Below are 16262 nucleotides of genomic sequence, written 5' to 3'. Positions count from 1 at the left end.
AATTCGGGAGAGCTGGCATGTCTGCACTTGTAAATGGGGGGGGGGGTGGACTGGCAGGCGGGGGATGTGGGCAGGGAACAGGGAAGATCTAGATTTGAGGAGAGTGGGTAGGTCTAGGCTGGGATGAGGATAGAGCAATGAGAGGTCACAGAGGGATGAATACAGCTGGTCTCCACCCTGTCCTTTTCTGTACAGTTCCCCAGTTTGTCACTCTGACAAGTTGAAAGGGTGCAAGGGGGGCCCCTATTCCCACACAATTCCTCTAGCTAAACAGTTCCCAGTTATACACTGTAGCAATGTCCCAGTGTTTCACTCAGAACATATGGCCAATCTGCAGAGAGTGGAGCATGTGATACCTGCACCACTGACAGCTATTTTGGGCACAAAAGTCAGCGATTTATGGAAGTTTTGGAAGATGCAGCCACATCCCTTGCAAGACTGTCTGTGGACAGCTTCTGCTGCTGCCTCTGTGCTCCTTATCAACTCCAACAGGAGCCAGAGGATCTGTTTGATTTACAGACAGGCAAAAATAAACTATTATATAAAAAAAACAACATTGTTTTGATGATGTTCTCAGATCATGTGTTGTCTCAAATGGATCATCCCAAGGCTCTCTCCTGCCACCTAGTGGACAGAATCAACCAACATATTCATAGTTTTGTAAAGGCCAGTAATTGTGAAAGCTATGAAGAATAAGGCCCAGATACTCAAAGGTACTTAGGTGCCTAAACCTCAGATTTAGGTGCCTAAGTCGTAGTGTTAGGCACCATTGAGTCCACAAAACCCCTACTTGGCTGCCACTGAACCCTGCAGGTGTTAAATTCACTTGGCACCTAACTTTTCGCTGTAACAGTTCCCTAGCTGCCTAAATTTCTGCACTGGGGTATGTGCACTTCTGCCTATCTCTTGCCTAAGTTCTACTGCAATCCATGAAATGGGTGATGATACCTGCGGGAAGATACCTGTGGGGCCTAATCTGGTAGGCATGTTCAGAGACTGACTGCCAGATTGGGCCCCATTCAAAATCTGGCTGGAGGAGGTAGTTCGGTCACTGTCAGCCTTGTAACCCTGGGTGTCTTGTGCCTGCGCAACTTAGGTCCAGAGCTCTGACCCCAACAGCCTGCCAGCAACCCACAAGCCTCATGCACATTGACCTGCAGATGGGTCATCAATGAGATTGGGACCAAAGCACACAGGCGTTAGAGCTTCTCGGGTAGTAGGCAATATTTACCATTGGCAAAACAATGCATTTTCCCCACATCCTGTTCTTGTAAATAGCTGGACCAGTTTTGTTGGAACTTTCCAAAAAACTTTAGAGTAAGGCAGACACCAGGCATGGAGAATTTTACCCTGAACAGTTAAAGTTTGGTGAAGTTATAAGGGTCTTATAGTAGAAAGTATTGGCTAACTTTAACTAGGGGTTTTGCTGACTAACTGGAAGGAGTGGGATAGAAATCATAGGCCAAATTGTCTTTCAATAGATTTGTAAATCCAATCTAAGACATGTTGGGCCCTCTTCTTTCTACCCACACCACTCTCACTGAGGGCCCCAGTGACCTCGGAGGAGGGATAGCTCAGTGGTTTGAGCATTGGCCTGCTAAACTCTGGGTTGTGAGTTCAATCCTTGAGGGGGCCACTTAGGGACCTGTGGCAAAAATCAGTACTTGGTCCTGCCTAGTGAAGGCAGGGGGCTGGACTCAATGACCTTTCAGGGTCCCTTCCAGTTTTATGAGATAGGTATATCTCCATATATATATATATATATACACACACATACATACATACCTCTTTCTGGCCAAACCTAAGAGCCTTTACTCCATTTTCGCCCACCTCTGCTGCTTTTCACTCTGTCAGCCATCCTCTCCTTGCCGAGATCTTTTCCTCCCAGCTTTTCAAAATAATATCCTCTCCTGGTTTCCCACCTGCCTGCCTGACAGTTTCTTCTATTTCCCTTCTGGTGGGTCCTCCTCCGCCCTGTCAGTGGGGTATCCCAATGCTGTACCCTTTGCTCCCTGCTAGTCTCACTTGACTCCCTGTCTCTCATCAGCTCACGGGGTTCAGGTAACAGCTCTACGCTGCTGACTCTCAAATCTCTTTCCACCATTGACGTTTCTCCTTCCATCCAATTTCCTAGCTTGGCCTGTCTCGCCGATATCGCCTCTTGGATGTCTTGTCATCCGTTAAGCTTACCATGGCCAAAATCAAGCTCCTTCTCTTCCTTCCCAAATCTTCTCCGGTTCCCACCCTTCTCTATCATTGTTGACAATATCCTCATCCTCCACACCACTCAGACCCACAATCTGGTGGTTACTTTTTCCTCCTCCCTTTTCCTTCCCCCATACATGCAAATTCTGCTGCTGCTTGCTCATCACCTCGCCAGGAACATCTTTTTCTTCCCATCCCGACAGCCTCATCTCTCATTCTGGCCCCCTTTGCACCCCACCTCATCTACTGCAACATACTGGCTTCCCTAATTCAGTTGACCAGATATGAACCTCAAGCCTCACCCACTCACCAGCCTGAGTGGACTTCCGCCTCGCTTTCTTGATCTCCTCTTCTGTCTTGTTGGTGAGCTTTATCTCCAACTGCTGGGTTTTCATTTCCAGATCCTTCTGCCTCTCTGTCAGGGCTTTCCGGGCCTTGAATAAACAAAGCACACCAGACATGCCTTACAGGAGAAGAACTTCCAGCTGCCTCACGATGTCTATAGAGTCCGTCTCCTCCCAAATGAAATCATCCCTGTACAGAAAGTAGGTACTCTGTAGTGATATGCATGTTGGGGACATTTTATGTCACCCAATGTGTCCTTTAAAGCCCGGTTCTCATCAGCTTCAGCCAGCCTGTCTCAGCAGTGATTAGGTTTGAGGACAGAAACCTCTCATTTGCTAACCAAGAAGCCAAGTGAAAAGCTGAGGGAATTGTCCCTCCTGACTTAGATTGAAAACCCTCTATGGCAATGACAATACAAGCTGCACAGGTGATCATGCACCAAGTGGCACAGAGCCCTTGTTAGGGCTGCTCTTGATGGCTCTGTGGTCTGCTTAACAAGCCACAGACACTGGGGACCTGGCCAGGCAATTTCATGAGAAGAAATGACAACTTACAAGAACCCGGGTGTTACCCTATAGTCAATGACCCATTAGAGCTAGGTGAAATTTTCTGGATGAATCATTTATTTGCCAAAAATGTAGTTTTAAATCAGCTGGAGCTAGTAGTGAGTACAATAAGTGGGTTTCCCATATTGTAGGTGAGTACTCTAAGCACTGGACGCTTGGGTCCGCGGGGGGTGGGTCTCTCAATTTCCTCTTGAAGCTGTTCCATTCTGTATAACTAATCAACTATTCATTGCAGCAGGGACTGGAACCCACATGCCCCCCAGATCACTGGGCTTACAGATTCACTCTTCTGCTCTTTCTCTGGCTCAATACATATTTAATATTAAACAAAGTGCTACAGCTTTAGCAGGAGAGACTGCGAGAGCCCACCCCAGCCCCAGAATATCTGATAGCTCAGTGGATGTGGCCCTTGGCTATAACCCTAGAAACCCAAGTTCTAGTCCCTCGTGCCTGATGTAGAGCAAGACTATGACCTTAAGTCTTGCACTTTAAAAGCAAGAGCCCTCACCACCAGGCTATAGGATCTGGAGTGGGGGGTACCTCTTCCTTTAGTGGCTTTGTGAATGGCATCTCCAAATTTCATTTGCTTTTAATAGAAAAAGTGGTTTAAAATACCCGAAATCTAAGCGATACATTCATATGACCCAAAATGTTTGTTTCACTGAGAAAACCAAAGCATTTTCATTTTGGGTTGATCTGAAATGAACTGGGGTTGGGTTTTTGGTTTGACCAACAAACTGATGAACTGATTATTGCTCAGCTTTAGTCCGATGTAGCGAGGACTCATGTTATAAGGGTTAGCGATATTAAACACCAGATTCATTTGATAGTCCTAATTGCTGCCCCATTACCCACCGGTCTTATGTTAGGGACACAAAGCCCTCTCCATTTTGTTCCTGTTACCTTCTGGGGTGGCTGGTTGGGGTCCCCATCTCCAGCAGCTGCTAATGGGGGGACACTGCCACCCCCAATTTGACAGATGTGCACTCGTGTCATCAGAGGAAGGGCTGCTGCCCTCCCCACATAGTGCAGACACACTGGTAAACTGAAATCTGGTGGCCCAGAGTGCAAGGGGTTTCCCTGTGATGAAGGGAGACCCTGCAGAGAAACTGGCGATCTGGGTCAGGTCTGGGCTTGAAGGGAGATGGGGCACTGCAGGAGAGAGGGAGAAGCCATGGGTCTAATCTTTCTGTCTTGGGGCACAAGAACAGGTGAAATTAAAAGGTGGAAAATTCAAAACTGATAAAAGAAAATACTTTTTCACACAATGTGTAATCAGCCTATGGAACTCACTGCCACTGGATGTCACTGAGGCCCAAAACTTACCAAGATTTAAAGGGGGATTGGACATTTTTTATATTACAAAAATATCCAGAGTTATCATAGTAAATACTAAAAGGAGAGAACGTTGAAAGGAATACAAACCCTCCTGCTACCAGGCTCTGAGTATGAGGGCCTAAGAGGAGACTTTCATGGGGAGTCATTGCCCCACATCTGCTACTGCAGGGTTCTGGCACTTTCCTCTGCAGTGGCAGGTGCTGGCCACTATTAGAGACAGGATCCTGGACTAGATGGTCCTCAGGTCTGATGCAGCCTGGCAATGCCTACATTCCTATGACATGTAAGTACAAGGCTTGGGGTGTGTGCCACAGCTTCTTGTCCATGCCCTCGCCTCTTGCAATGAGTGAGAGTAATTACAGGAAGGGAGGTCCGGTGGCTATGGTACTGCACAGAGATGCAGGGGATCTGCTTTCAATTTCTGACTCAGCCACAGGCTTCCTGGGTGACCTTAGGCAAGTTCCTCAATCTATTCTGTGCCTCAGTTCCCCTCTGTAAAAGCAGGGATAGCATTTCCCTGCACCACAGCAGTGTTGTGAGGATAAAATTCATGAATGATTGTGAGGCACTGACACTACAATGATGAAAGCAGTGCAGATAGTCCAAAAATATGAATCATCTCCAATCACCAACAGAGCAAGCCAGACACTCAGCCCTTGCAATATTGTCCATTGGAAAAAAAAATTGTTGGAGAATTGGGCTCCTTCAATGTGCCAAATGAATTCATATACAAAAAGGCTTTCACAGTGCAATTCAGAATGAGTTTAATCTACACAGTGCTTTATATCAGCCTGTTTCTGTGTAGCAGAGATAAAATATAAAGCTAGACAGCCAGGGAAGAAAAAGTATATCTTGGACAGCAAGCAAAAAAGAGCTCAGTTCACCTGCTCTAGCAAAGGGCTCTTAGGGTTTAAGCATTTAAGACCAGGGTGGTTAAAAATCATGATTAAAAACTGATTTTTAAATTCAAATCCTTATTTTTAATGTGTTGATCAGATTTTGTTATTTGCATGGTGCTTGTTCTTTACTGTCTTCTTATTTCATAGTCTTCAATTGTGAATGTGGATGTCTTGAACTTTTCTTTAGTTTTCTGATTGTTATAGAATTTCAGGGATTTTTTCTGTTTTCTTTTCTTTTTTTTAAAACATTTTAATCTGAAGTTGCAGTAACAAAATTTTAAATTAGTTTTTCCAAAGCCTTAATCTGATTTAAATTAATAATTTATTTAAAAAATCAAGTGATTTAAATAATGATTTAAATCAATCACCTTGATGTAAATTGCTCCATCATGTTAACAGACCTAATTTGAGAGTATAATTACTGCCACTGTACATGCAGGTGAGGAAACTGTAGGCACACATTATCATGTTACCCACCTGTGAATACATTTACCCTGTCTGTATGCACAGTTGCTGAGGTTACCTAAACACACAAGTTAGACGTGTTTTGCACAAGCTGTTGCCTGTTTAGTTAAAAATCAGGCCAACACTCTTTTGCCCCCTGTAACATATTGGAGATTTTGACCTAATTTGGAGGCTGCTATTTGTGTATGTGCTGAGTTAAACACCGACATCCCAGCTCTGGAATAATGGCTCTCTACATCAACTTCACAGGCAATTACTGGTGGGTTAATTTTGCAGCTTTGAAAGATTTTGAGAGAGGACTATTTGGTGTTGGGCTTAGCTGGCCAGGCCATAAGAGGGCATTGAAGCTGATGGTAATGGAGCCTGGCAGAGGGCTATCTCCTTTGTCTGTGTCATGCTGAGCAGATGCCACCCAGGGGGTCTGTATTTGTTTTCTGATCCACTGATTTAATTATCCTTCTGGATAAATGGTTGGATCATGCTTGCTTCAGACATGAGTCTAAAGAACTTAGCACAGCTGGGGAAAGTGCTTTACATGTAAGCAGTGCAGACTGACAGTTTTCCATGTGCTGTGTCCCTGGCTGTCTGGGAAGGCCATGTGATGTGCACTCCAGCATATAGTTTGGTTCCTGTGAGAATGCTCAGCAGGGACTTAACAACTAACACCTGGATAATTCAGCAGTATTGTGTTTCGGCTTCATACAGGACACAAACAGTGCTGGCACCTGGCTTTTCCTGCCCTTTCTCCAGTCAGAGAGTCAGTCAGGAGAAGGGGTGGAGCATGACCTCAGCTGTCTGCTGAAGGTGTGTGTACAACAGGCAGATGCTTTGCTGGTGACCTTAGGTGACCCAAGTTAGATTGACATCCCTGCCAGGCCCTGTCTGGCTAATGTGACCATGGAGCATGCATCAGGATGGATATTTTCACCTAATGCCATAGCAATATATTAACTTAGAGAGTGAGAAGGGTTGGGTTAGAGACACAATGTAATGTAACAAAAATATCTCCAGACATGACACTGCCTCCCTGGTTTCCTATTAATCACCAGAACAGAACAAGACTTTAGGAGTTTAGCACAGGAGACCACACACAGCCTCTGGCAGAGTTCTCTCCTGTGTAGTTAGAAGCTGAAGAGAAGCATTCCATGAGTTGTTTTTTCTTGTGACCCAGACGAGATTATCCCACCAGAGCTCACTCTGCTTCATTCTCTGCGCTTACCTTTTCTACTGCTGTGTAGCGACTAGCCAGCTGCTTCCGTAAATCCGCGATGTGATGGTCATATTTCTTCATGTCTTTCTTAAAGTTCTCTCTGAAGTTGAGCAGTGGTTTCTCCACCTCACTCTGGAGCTGGGAATGACAATAGAAAGGGGCACCGGGAAGTGCAAACAGCCAAGCGCTGATCGGGAGCATAACAAGACTGGATGAAGTTAGCTGTTTCTCCTGGAAGGCTTGGTCACAATGGACGAGAATGTGGTGCTCATACTTAGCCAGAGATGTAATTTTAGCAGCATGATGGCAGAATGGGCTAAGGATCTTTCCCTTCCCAAAGAAAGCCTGGAGCAAAGCTGCCTCCACCCCAACCCATCAGTTAAGGGAGCATAGGAGGAATTTCTCAAAGGTCACAAATTCTTAGGCTCTTGCTATCCTCTCTCATTGGAAAGCCTGAAACCTTTAATCTCCAATAGAGATACTTGTAACAGCCACCGTCACAGTGCCTCGTACCCAGGTAACGAATTTCCCCAGCCCACGCCCTGGGGGGGATAGTGCTGTTATCCCCATTTTCTGATGGGAACTGAGGCCCAGAGAGAGTGAGTGACTTACCCCAGGTGATCCAGGGAGCCAGTGGCAGGACCAGGAATTAAACCCAAACCTCCTGTGCCTTAACCACAAGACTGTCCCCGCCCCAGCTCGAAGGTGGCAGGAAGCTGCCTCTCCCAGGTGCAGCGCAGGCATCACAGTCACACCCTGAGTTCTCCAGTGAGCTGGGGACCACACAGACTGTCAGTGCATCCCTCACTGCAGGTGGCCTTGGACGACAGTGAGTGGGAGGGAGGGAGGGAGGAAAGGAGGGAGTGGGGCTATGGCTCTGCCTCTTTCCCTTTGCATTGGGAAATCATGCTGCTCAACATACTTGGACAGAGGTGGCTCTGTGCTCCACTGAGCAAATGGCCTGCAGTGTTTTCCAGCCCTCTCATCAGGTGTGCAAGAGGAAGGAGGTGTCTTGGTCCCCCCCACATAACCCCTGCACATGAGCTGGCCACACATTGGCCTGTGAGTTTGAATCCTGCTGCTACAGCCGAGGCTATCGGTCCCCTTTGCCTTTTGGTGTCAGTGTCCCTCTCTGTAGGACAGGGTGATAATAATAATAATACTCCCCCATCTGACTCTTAGGTTCTGTTCCCAGCTCTGGCAGCAGAGTGGGGTCTAACGGGTTAGAACAGTGTTTGCAGAGAGCATAGGAAAACACACAGATTTGACAGATTTCCTTAGTGCTCTCAGATGTTTGCCGTTTGGACCACCTGTGTATGTTCATATTTTCCTTATTAATATCCCCCAAAGGCTAGACCACTACCAAACTCCTGGAGAATGCTCTGTGTGAACAGAGGAGCTTGCAGATTACCTTAGAGGAAAATTTGAGATGAACCTCTGCCTCATCTGCCAGACTTTTCTTCAGCTGGGCCCAGGCCTCGCCTAAGGTGCTGAAAAACACAATGCATCACTGGTCAGTGCCCTGATCCGTGCCTTGTACCCATGCATGGCCCCCACTGGAATTCATGAGGCAACCTTTCATTTGTGCAGTGTATCAGCCCCTGCATTGTATCATACTCAATATACATGTATGCACCATTCAACTACTACAGCTTAATCAATCAGACTGTTGTCCCCTCCAGCATTAAGACAGTAGTACCAGTTCACACCTCTCACATCTCAGACACAAAGACCTGGACAGCCCCCTCCCAATAGAATTCCCTCACATTAGCTAATGGAAAATGTACAGTCATTAAAACCTTCTATCATCCACAATGTTTAGAATCCCGGCGCCTGCAGACCTCTGAAACCCTGTGTACAAAAGTGGTTTAGCTGCGTGTCTGCTTCATAGCCCTCAGTTCTGTCTTAAAGACACCTGCCGCTGAAAACATTGTTACATCTCCAGGCAAATCACTGAAGTGCACACAGTGTCCCACTTTCCACAGTGAAAATGATGGAAATAAAAGAGGCTATGGAAAGGGACCTCCAATTACAGGCAGTCAAGACAGCAACAGTAGCAGAGTGCCCAGAAGGCAAAAAGCCAAATAATGGTAGGATCAGATTAATATTTTCAAATTAACACTGAATTTCATCTTTCATTGTAAGCAGGAATTCAATCTATGGATTTGTTTTTGTTTCTGTATGAAGATAAGTGTACCCTCCCCAAATTTACAACACCTAATCTGTGAGTGAAGGCTGAATTTCTAGAGGATTTCAAGTAAATCTAGTTTTCAGATGATGAGTAAAAATAAACTAAAAATGTTTCCTTTATGGAATGCCTCTAGCTGCTCCAAGTCTGCCTGTAGGAAGGTCCAGATTTCTGACCCGCATAGCAATACAGGCGGTACACAAGTTTGATAGATCCTGAATTCTCTCAGTACAAAGACATTTTTGCATCCATAAGTGAGACATGGACTTCATGCTGGAGGTGGCAAGCTCTGTTCACTGAAGAACATCCAGTTTGTTGCAGCCGTTTGAACTCTGTGTGCAGCTAGGTAGATGAACACATCAATGCTCTCCACATTGATGTGTTCATCTACCTAGAATCCAACCCCACCTGCACAGAACCTTAGACTTCCCCCAGAAACACACACCACACACTGAGTCTGCACACAGATGGCAGTGCTGAATTGGAGCAGCTGCTGCTCAGCTTGTAATCAAGGTGTGGTGTTATACAGTGAAGGGGATTAATGTGTGGTGGGTAAAGGTGTTTCTTTCACTGGAAGAAGGAGGAAGCTCTCTGTGAAGCTGTGGGATCTCTCACTGCCAGTAGAAAGGTGCTGGGTCATGTTAGGACACAGATAAGAGATGTCCCATAACTTGGCTTTCTTTTGTTTGAAGTGTTTGCCTGGAGGGCTGTCACGCTTACCTAACTTTAAACTAGGGCTGTCAAGCGATTAAAAAAATTAATCACGATTAATCACACAATTTAAAAGAATAATCGTGATTAATCACACGATTTATCGCACTGTTAAACAATAACAGAATACCATTTATTTAAACAGTTTTGGATATTTTCTACATTTTCAAATATATTGATTTCACTTACATCACAGAGTACAAAGTGTACAGTGCTCACTTTATATTTATTTTTTATTACAAATATTTCCATTGTAAAAAAGAAAAGTACTGTAACAGTATTTTTCAATTCACCTAATACAAGTACTGTAGTGTAATCTCTTTATCATGAAAGTTGAACTTACATATATAGAATTATGTACAAAAAAATAACTGCATTCAAAAATAAAACAATGTAAAACTTTAGAGTCTACAAGTCCACTCAGTCCTACTTCTTATTCAGCCAATCGCGCAGACAAACAATTTTGTTTACATTTGCAGGAGATAATGCTGCCCGCAATCATGTGCCTATCACCTGAAAGTAAGAACAGGCGTTCTCATGGTGCTGTTGTAGCCGAGGTTGCAAAATATTTATGTGCCAGATGCGCTAAAGATTCATATGTCCCTTCATGCTTCAACCACCATTCCAGGGGACCTGCGTCCATCCTGATAATGAGTTTTGCTCGATAACGATCCAAAGCAGTGCGGACTGACACATGTTCATTCTCATCAGCTGAGTCAGATGCCACCTGCAGAAGGTTGATTTTAATTTTTGGTGGTTTGGGTTCTGTAGTTTCCGCATCTGACTTGCTCTTTTAAGACTTCTGAAAGCATGCTCCACACCTCGTCCCTCTCAGGTTTTGGAAGGCACTTCAGATTCTTAAACCTTGGATCAAGTGCTGTTGCTATCTTTAGAAATCTCACATTTGTACCTTCTTTGCGTTTTGTCAAATCTGCAGTGAAAGTGTTCTTAAAATGAACATGTGCTGGGTCATCATCCGAGACTGCTATAACGTGAAATATATGGCAGAATGCAGGTAAAACAGAGTAGGAGACATACAATTCTCCCCCCAAGGAATTCAGTCACAAATTTAATTAACGTGTTAGTTTTTTAACGAGCATCATCAGCATGGAAGCATGTCCTCTGGAATGTTGGCCGAAGCATGAAGGGGCATACGAATGTTTAGCATATCTGGCACGTAAATACTTTGCAATACCAGCTACAAAAGTGCCATGAAAATGGCTGTTCTCACTTTCAGGTGACATTGTAAATAAGAAACGGGCAGCATTATCGCCCGTAAAAGTAAACAAACTTGTTTGTCTTAGCGATTGGCTGAACAAGAAGTAGGCTCTAAAGTTTTACATTGTTTTGTTTTTGAGTGCAGTTATATAACAAAAAATCTACATTTGTAAGTTGCACTTTCATGATAAAGAGATTGCACTACAGTACTTGTATGAGGTGAATTGAAAAATACTATTTCTTTTGTTTGCCATTTTTACAGTGCAAATATTTGTAATAAAAAATAATAATGTAAAGTGAGCACTGTCTACTTTGTATAGGGTGTTATAATTGAAATCAATATATTTGAAAATGTAGAAAAACATCCAAAAATATTTAATAAATTTCAATTGGTAGTCTATTTTTAACAGTGCAATTAAAACTACAATTAATCGCGATTAATTTTTTTAATTGCGATTAATTTTTTTTAGTTAATTGCATGAGTTAACTGCGATTAATCGACAGCCGAACTTTAAACCCTTTTAAATTGTTTTTGTTCATTAAATGAATTATATTATAAGGATTTATAATTAGAGACCATTAATCGTGAAACCAACTCCTAGCACCCCTGTACTCTAGCCCCCAAAAGATTCTCCTAGTCTTCTCTTGAACACATCTAGTGACGGGGCCTCCACATCAGTGACTTCTGTCAATGGCACAGAAACGTGCTAGTGCAGGGAAACTAAAGCAGTGTACATGAGCCCTCCCCTGCCTTCTTTGGCATATCACTTCTGGGCCTCCTACCTCCTCCCCAGGGCAGACACAGCGCAAAGGAGAGAGGGTCTCTCCTTTTGCTCCACGGGAGGAAAGAACCCAGGATTAGAAGATGCTGTTGCATCTCCCTCTCTCCTGATGCTACTGGGTCCCCTGAGGGACAGCAATCAGCAACTTCATTTAATGCACAGATCCCTCTGTGATTCCAGCAATGCAGTGCTGCCATGTGCTGAACCCCAAGAATTGCTGTAGTTTAGAACAGCTATAATATTAAACATAAATGATTAAAATTTTTAATATTTTGCACAGCTGCTCTTAAAAACATACTGGCCCTGTCAATCAATGGACTACTGCTCCAGAAGGTTCTACCCCCTACTAACAGAGCCAGGATAATAGGCTGAATCACCCATTGCTCTATGGAGGGCCTCAAGAAAAGAGCATGTGCCTAAGTTAGGGGAAATGCCTTTTGTGCAAAGGCTCCTTACCCTTCTTCTTGAGCAGCCAGTGAGTTCTGAGACAGTTTGGACAAGTTCTTGGCATATTCTTCCTCAATCTTTATCCTACAGAAAACAGACAGCAGTGAAAATATATTAAATATGGACAAAACCACCACACGGCGAAGTAAATCATCAGATTTTCCAGTGGGGCCTTACTCATGAGTGTTTCTTTTTATCTCCTATTATAATCAACCTGTGGAACTCACTGATAAAAGATATTGTTGACCCATAAGAATGGTCAGACTGAGGCAAACCAATGATTCAGCTAGCCCAGTATCCTATGTTCTGACAGTGGACAGTGCCAAATGCGTCTGAGGCAATTCTGAGTGATCCATCCCCTGTTGTCCAGTCCCATCTTCTCACAGTTGGAGGTCTAGGGACACCCAGAGCATGGGATTGCATCCCTGACCATCCTGGCTAATAGCCATGGATGGATCTATGCTCCATGAACTTATATAATTCTTTTCTGAACCCAATTATACTTTTGGCCTTAACAACATCCCCTGGCACAGAGTTCCAAAGGTTGACTGTGTATTGTGTAAAGAAGTACTTTGTTTCAAACCTGCTGCCTATTAATTTAATAAGGTTCTTTTATTAGGGAAGGGCTAAATAACACTTCTCTATTCATATTCTCCATATCATTCATGATTTTATAGACCTCTAACATACCCCCCCTTAGTCTAAAATGAACAGTCCCAGTCTTTTTAATCTCTCCTCATATGGATGTTTTTCCATACCCCTAATAATTTTTGTTGCCTTTCACCATACCGTTTCCAATTCTAATATATCTTTTTTGAGGTAGGGCAACCAGAACTACATGTCGTATTCAAGGTGTGGGGTACTATGGATTTATATAGTGGTATTAGAAGAACATAAGAATCTCCATACTGGGTCAGACCAATGGTTCATCTAGCCCAGTAGCCTCTCTTCTGACAGTGGCCAATGCCAGATGCTTCACAGGAAATGAACAGAACAGGGCAATTATTGAGTGATCCCAATCCCTGTTGTCCAGTCCCAGCTTCTGTCAGTCAGAGGTTTAGGGACACCCAGAGCATGGGAGCATTATGAAATCTTCTGTTTTATTATCTATCACTTTTCAAATGGTTCCTAACATTCTGTTAGATTTTTTGACTACAGTTGCACATTAAGTGGATGTTTTCAGAGAAGTATCCACAATGACTCCAATTCTTTCTTGAGTGATAACATGTTTTTTCCCAATGTGCATTACTTTGCACTTACCAGCGTTTAATTTCATCTGTCATTTTGTGGCCCAGTCACCCAGTTCAATAAGAGCCCTTTGTATCTCTTCACATTCAGCTTAGACTTACATTTCTTGAGTAATTTTGTATCGTCTGTCAATTTTGCCACCTAGCTGATCACCCCCTTTTCCAGATCATTTATAAATATGTTCAAAAGCATTCATCCCATTACAGGTCCTTAGTGGACCCTGCTATTTACCTCTCTCCATTGTGAAAACTGACCATTTATTTCTACCTGTTGATTCCTAACTTTTAACCAGTTACTGATCCATGAGAGGACCTTCCCTCTTATCCCATGACTACTTACTTTGCTTAAGAGCCTTTGTCAAAGGTTTTCTAAAAATCCAAGTACACTATATCAACTGGAGCACCATTGTCCATGTACTTGTTGACCCCCTCAAAGAATTTGAATAGATTGGTGAAGCATGATTTCCCTTTGCAATAACCATGTTTATTCTTTGCCAACATATCCTGTTTATCTGTGTGTCATAGTTCTGTTTCAAACAATGTGCCTGGTACTGAAGTTAGGCTTACTGACCTATAATTGCCAGGATAGCCTCTGATGCCCTTTTAAAAAATTGATATTACCATTAGCTATCCTCCAGACATATGGTACAGAGGCTGATTTAAGCAATAGTTTATATATCACAGTTAGTAGTTCTGCAACCTCACATTTGAGTTCCTTCACAACTCTTGGGTGAATACCATCTGGTACCGATGACTCATTACTGTGTAATTTATCAATTTGTTCCAAAATCCCCTTGATTGACACCTCAATCTGGGACAGTGTCTCAGATGTTTCACCTAAAAAGAATGGCCCAAGTGTGGGAATCTCCCCCACATTCTCTGAAGTGAAGACCGATTCAAAGAATTCATTTAGCTTCTTGCAATGGCCTTATCTTCCTTGAGTGCTCCTTTAGCACCTAAATTGTCTCATATTTCAAGCCTGGAATTTCTATCCATAGAGATTATATGGTACAGTTTGATTCATTCAAGATTTTCACTTTATTTGACTCTATGCTTTCTTTCACATGTAGTGCCACTCCCCCACCAGTACGACCTATTCTGCCATTCCTATATGTTTCGTACCCTGGTATTACTGTGTCCCATTGATTATCCTCATTCCACCAAGTTAAGTGACTCACAAACCTTAAAGAGACATGGGAAGTCTAAAGCTAACAGGTGCACTGAAGGAGAACATTTTTTGGCAAAAATTGGAGAGTTTGGATGGATAGTGATGAAATTAAATGTCTGTGTGTGTTTCATAAAATATGCACAACTTCCAGAGTTCAGGCTACGTGCTCGATTCATGGAAATAAAGTGATTACAAGAAATATTAAACTCAACAGAAAGCTTCCAATTACCTTTCTCGAACAAACTCTGCCATTTCTTTTTGCATTTGTTTCCCCTTGAGTTGCTTTTGGAGCAGAATTTCAAACCCTGATACTGTGTTGTTCCCTTGCGGATCCTTCTTATCAGCCTAGAAGAGAAATGGCAGAGAGGACGTGTACAACACAAGACATGTCATGGCTCCTAGAATCCTAACTACAGCAATGCTGCCAAAAGATGGCATTCCAGGGGTGGGAACAGCTGCTTTTCTTCGCAGGAGGCTCCTCCTGGGATCTAAGCTGCTGATCAGAACATTAAAAACACTTTGAAATGTGCCTCGGAAGACCATTAAATGACTTCCTCCCCTCTGCTCAGCATCTACTCCATCAGTGCCTGATAGAATGTACCCAGTGTGATAGCCCCTTTAGTATGTAAAAGACCACCTCATTTCATGGGCTAATAATAATGCCATTCATTCATTCTTTCAATCATTGTTTGTTTCGTTACTTGGCCCAGTTCATCCCTAGGATAATTCCATTGACTTTGGAGCAGTTTGGAGCCCCCTCTCTCTCTGTTTCATTTTCACCTTTTTTCTTTCCCTCTTCCCTACACTTTCGATTAATGTCTAACTCCACCCTCCATGTCTCTGGGGCATAGGGGATATTTTCAGAATTGCTGTGCTTTTTGCCTCACTGCGCTGCATGCTGTACTCACATATACAGTAAAGACTGCAGTAATCAAAAAGCAAGATGATCAGGGCTTGGATAAGAGTTTTGGCCGTGATGACAGGCCAGATCCTGGAGAAGCTGTGCAGGAAGAAGTGGCAAGTGACGTGGCTGATGGATAGGTCAACAGAGAGGGCTCAGGCAAAGATAGCGTCAAGGTTGCTAGTCTGAATGACAGGGAAGGTGGTGGTGCTGTCCATCATGACAGAGAAGATAGAAGGGCTTGTGCTGGTGGTGGTGGTGGATCAGGAGTTCCATTTTGGCCAGGTCCAGAGCAGAGAGGTAGCTCTGCGAGTCATCAGCATGAAAAGAGGACGTGGGCTGAATGACCACTTAGAGAGAGATTAATGAGTCTGCTCTACAGCCTTGGCTAACAGCCATATCGCTTTTAGCTCATGCAGTAGTGGCTCATGCACTAAGCTCCAGAGGTCCAAGGTTCAATACTGCCCGCTGACAACGGGGTCTGTCGGAGTTACATCAGCACCTTTGGGGGGAGGGATAGCTCAGTGGTTTGAGCATTGGCCTGCTAAACCCAGGGTTGTGAGTTCAATCCT

At 43.7% G+C, this 16262-nt stretch overlaps 1 protein-coding gene across 1 annotated transcript in view; it reads right to left on the bottom strand.

Annotated features, from left to right (window-relative positions):
* Positions 1-16262, bottom strand: part of GAS7 (growth arrest specific 7) — an 89791-nt gene that overhangs the window by 16875 nt on the left and 56654 nt on the right. Inside the window, exons 5-9 of the mRNA XM_026654445.2 lie at positions 15019-15134; positions 12384-12458; positions 8440-8518; positions 7038-7166; positions 2516-2639 (exon numbers count right to left, since the gene is read on the bottom strand). Coding sequence (XP_026510230.1) covers positions 2516-2639; positions 7038-7166; positions 8440-8518; positions 12384-12458; positions 15019-15134 — 523 coding nt within the window. The remainder of the gene's footprint in view (positions 1-2515; positions 2640-7037; positions 7167-8439; positions 8519-12383; positions 12459-15018; positions 15135-16262) is intronic.

This window comes from Terrapene carolina, unplaced genomic scaffold (assembly GCF_002925995.2).
Source record: "Terrapene carolina triunguis isolate 2854851 unplaced genomic scaffold, T_m_triunguis-2.0 Scaffold192, whole genome shotgun sequence".
NCBI lineage: Eukaryota > Metazoa > Chordata > Testudines > Emydidae > Terrapene > Terrapene triunguis.
This window is presented reverse-complemented; position numbering and strand designations above follow the sequence as displayed.